Source organism: Frankliniella occidentalis, unplaced genomic scaffold, assembly GCF_000697945.3.
Source record: "Frankliniella occidentalis isolate FOCC.00 unplaced genomic scaffold, Focc_3.1 Scaffold3403, whole genome shotgun sequence".
NCBI lineage: Eukaryota > Metazoa > Arthropoda > Insecta > Thysanoptera > Thripidae > Frankliniella > Frankliniella occidentalis.
Genome location: NW_026270462.1, coordinates 4,657 through 7,713, shown reverse-complemented (window position 1 = coordinate 7,713; position 3,057 = coordinate 4,657). Strand labels below are relative to the sequence as shown.

Here is a 3,057-nt window from a genome sequence, read left to right as displayed (position 1 = left end):
GTAACAAAATATATATACATGACTACAGGCAGCTTCTAACAATTTTTTGCGCTTTCACGCGAAACAAAAAGTTAGCCTCGGCAAAGATACTTTATATGATTTCTTAGACAAAGAAAAATCAGACCAGCTGACTAAGTATTTAAAAGCACCGGTTACGTCTCTAGCTTGCGACCATCCCGGCAGGGGAGGTCTGGGCTTAGCGGCGGCTCGGCGCCGCCTGGACGGAGATGGGGATGACGCCGTGGGCGAGCTGGAAGGGCTGGAGCGCGGCCGCGGGCAGCTGCAGCGGAGCGGGGGCCGGGGCCAGCGGCGCGGGGGCGGCGCGGGCGTGCCCGGCGCCGGGGTCGCGCTGGTGCCTCTTCACGTGCTTGGCGAGGTGGTCGGAGCGCATGAAGCGGCGCTGGCAGACGCCGCAGCCGAACTTCTTCTCGCCCGTGTGCGTCCGCTTGTGGCGGGACAGCTCGTCCGACCGGCTGAACCGCCGCCCGCAGCGGTCCCACTGGCACTCGAACGGCTTCTCGCCTGCAACGAGGAACGACAAAGACGGCGCGTGAGTTCGGACAGGTGACAGGTGTCGGTCGGGGGTGGAATACAATCCATAAGGTGCTGGTGGGCGTTCGAAGCCGCATTGCCTTCTGGTCTGGTTATACTGTACCGCATACAGGCGTGCAGACGGGTTGCATACCCGCACGGGGCCATAGGCGCCGTGGTGAGGGTCGGCAGGGAAGCCCGCCCGCACCGGTACAGCATAACCAGAAGGGGCGCAGCTTAAAGGTGTCAGGCTTACTCACCGGTGTGCGTCCGCATGTGCGCCTTGAGGTGGCTGGACTTGAAGTAGTTCTTGCCGCAGCGCGGGAAGTGGCACTCGTACACGCGGCGGCGCCCGCCGGCCTCCTCCCTGCACGGGCTGGACGCCGACCTGGAGGCCTTGGCGGTCTGCCTGCTGGAGATGACCATGAGCGGCACGGGGATGAGGCCGCCCGTCAGGATCACGGCGGTCTGCGAGGACAAGGGGAGCAAGACGGTGAGGCATGGCCGGGGGCGAGCATGCGCGTGGAGGCGCGTAAGTACTACACCAAAGTGTGTCACTCACCTGGGCGGGCGGCTTGGGGGCGATGGCCACGGCGCCGCGGGGGGCGGCTGGGGTGGTCGTCGTAATACTGCTGAGCGGTGAGACAGGGGGGAGATTCATTTTTGGGCGGAGCTGGGGGGCGGCGGCCGGGGGCAGGACGGCCTGGGGGAGCATGACGGGGACGGGGAGGGTAACTGGCAGCGCGGCCGTGGGTTTTTCGGTGGCTAGTTTGCCCTCCCGATTGGTGTCCTTGCTGTTTACGAATATCTCCTCCTTGCGGGTGCTCATCTTGTACTTGAGGCTTTTGAGGATGTTCTGTCGTTCCCACGGTTCGGCGGGGGCGGCCGGGCGTCGCGGCCGGTAGGCGGCGGCCAGAGGCGAGGCGGCGGCGGAGGACGAGGAGGACGTGTCCTCGCAGCACGAGGAGGCGGTGTCGCTGGTCGCGTCGTCGGACGAGGCGTCGCAGGAGGCGTCCGAGTCGCCCGAGTAGGACGAGGACAGCGACGCGAGGCGGGTGCGCGCCGAGCGGACCACGCCGAAGGGCTCCGGGGAGCACGTGCCGTCCTTGTTGGCCTTCATGATGACGGAGACGCCGCGGTGCTCGACGACCACCTTCAGCTGCAAGTGGAAGAGAGCAGGCGTTAAGTCGAGTCGAGCGATGCGGAAATTCGCGAAATCTGGATCGTTCTAGTTTAGCGGCCGCTGAGGCGGAGGGCCGTGTCATCCTGACGTCAACCACCTTGTCGCGGTGCTCCGAGATAAGGACAAGACAACCCTCCCCCGCTACTCGAGAGGATACTCACCATCTTGGCCGGGCAGTCGTCGCGGTCCTCGCCCTCTGAGTCCGTGGTGGGCGGGGTGGCGGGCGCCAGGTCGGGCGACAGGCAACGCTTCCGGCACGGCAGCTGGTCCAGCGCGGGCACCGCGAAGGACAGCAGGGTGTCGGCCGCCTTGAGGTCCATGGCGCCGTAGTAGCGCTGCAACACCAGAGAGGGAAACGCGGAGGTCAGCGCGGGCCGAGCAGGGGGGCAGGAGGAGTAGGGGAGGTGGGGGAGGAAGGAGACCGCGAGCGAGCACGCCTGGGCAGAGTGACTGACCTGCGCGTCATCCCCTCCCCACCAGAGTGTGGCGCTCCGCCCCCGCCGCGCCCCAGTCCTCCTCGAGTGACGTCAACGGCAGCGTCGGCGTTCACGTGCTCAGCGAGTGCACCACACGCCGCGGCTACGCGTGGGTCGACAAACTAGCGGGTCGGAGGGGGGCGGGGTAGGGGGCATCCCGGAGACAGTACAAGTGCATACACCGGGACTCGCGCGGGACGCCCCCGCTAAGCCGCGGCGCCACGTCGAGAGGTATAGGTGCAGCAGGCGAGCAAGGAGCCCAAGGCCGGCGCCGAGCCGGGCGCGCCCTGGCCCGGCCCGCACACAAAGGATATCTGCCGGCTGAACGAGACACTCGAGTTTGTTGCCAAGAGCCGCCCTGAGCCCCCTTCCTCGTCAGCGAGCAGCAGGGGACTCTTGGGATCAGCTATCGGAAATATTTTCACCCGCGGCTCCGCGCCGCGCGTCGCGTCCAACGAAAACAAGACGAAAACTGCACGCGACATCGACCTCGAGCCGCGCTTCCCGACTACCGCGGAGGAAGATGCCATGGGTCCTGACATTGAGTGGCGCCACGGGCTCGCCATGGGCGGCGGGCGCGCAGGACACGAGGCCCGCGGACGGACAGCACACAGCACGCTCGCGGAAGGGAGGGCTGTACCACATTATTAATGCCGCCTCGACGACGCTCCCCTCCGCGGAAAGAAATACATCGGCGTGTCGTCGACCCGCGCGGGCTCGGGCCCCTTTCGGAGGAGGAATGGGGGGAAAGGGGGGGGGGGCTGTGCAGTAGGATCACAAACTTGGCAGACGTCAATCCGAGCGCAAGTAGAGAGCTATTGATACGGGACTGTTCCCAGCGGCAGAGACAAGACAAGGCAGGTGTCT

General features: G+C 65.9%; 1 protein-coding gene across 1 annotated transcript; it reads right to left on the bottom strand.

Annotated features, from left to right (window-relative positions):
- Positions 1-6: 6 nt before the first annotated feature.
- On the bottom strand, positions 7-2,936 carry LOC113206818 (Krueppel-like factor 10). The gene is made up of 4 exons (XM_052276565.1): positions 1,876-2,936; positions 1,094-1,690; positions 792-999; positions 7-522 (listed from the first exon to the last, which is right to left on the bottom strand). Exons 1-4 carry the CDS (start codon positions 2,032-2,034, stop codon positions 197-199), a joined length of 1,290 nt encoding a protein of 429 aa, XP_052132525.1. The 5' UTR covers positions 2,035-2,936; the 3' UTR covers positions 7-196.
- Positions 2,937-3,057: the final 121 nt, after the last annotated feature.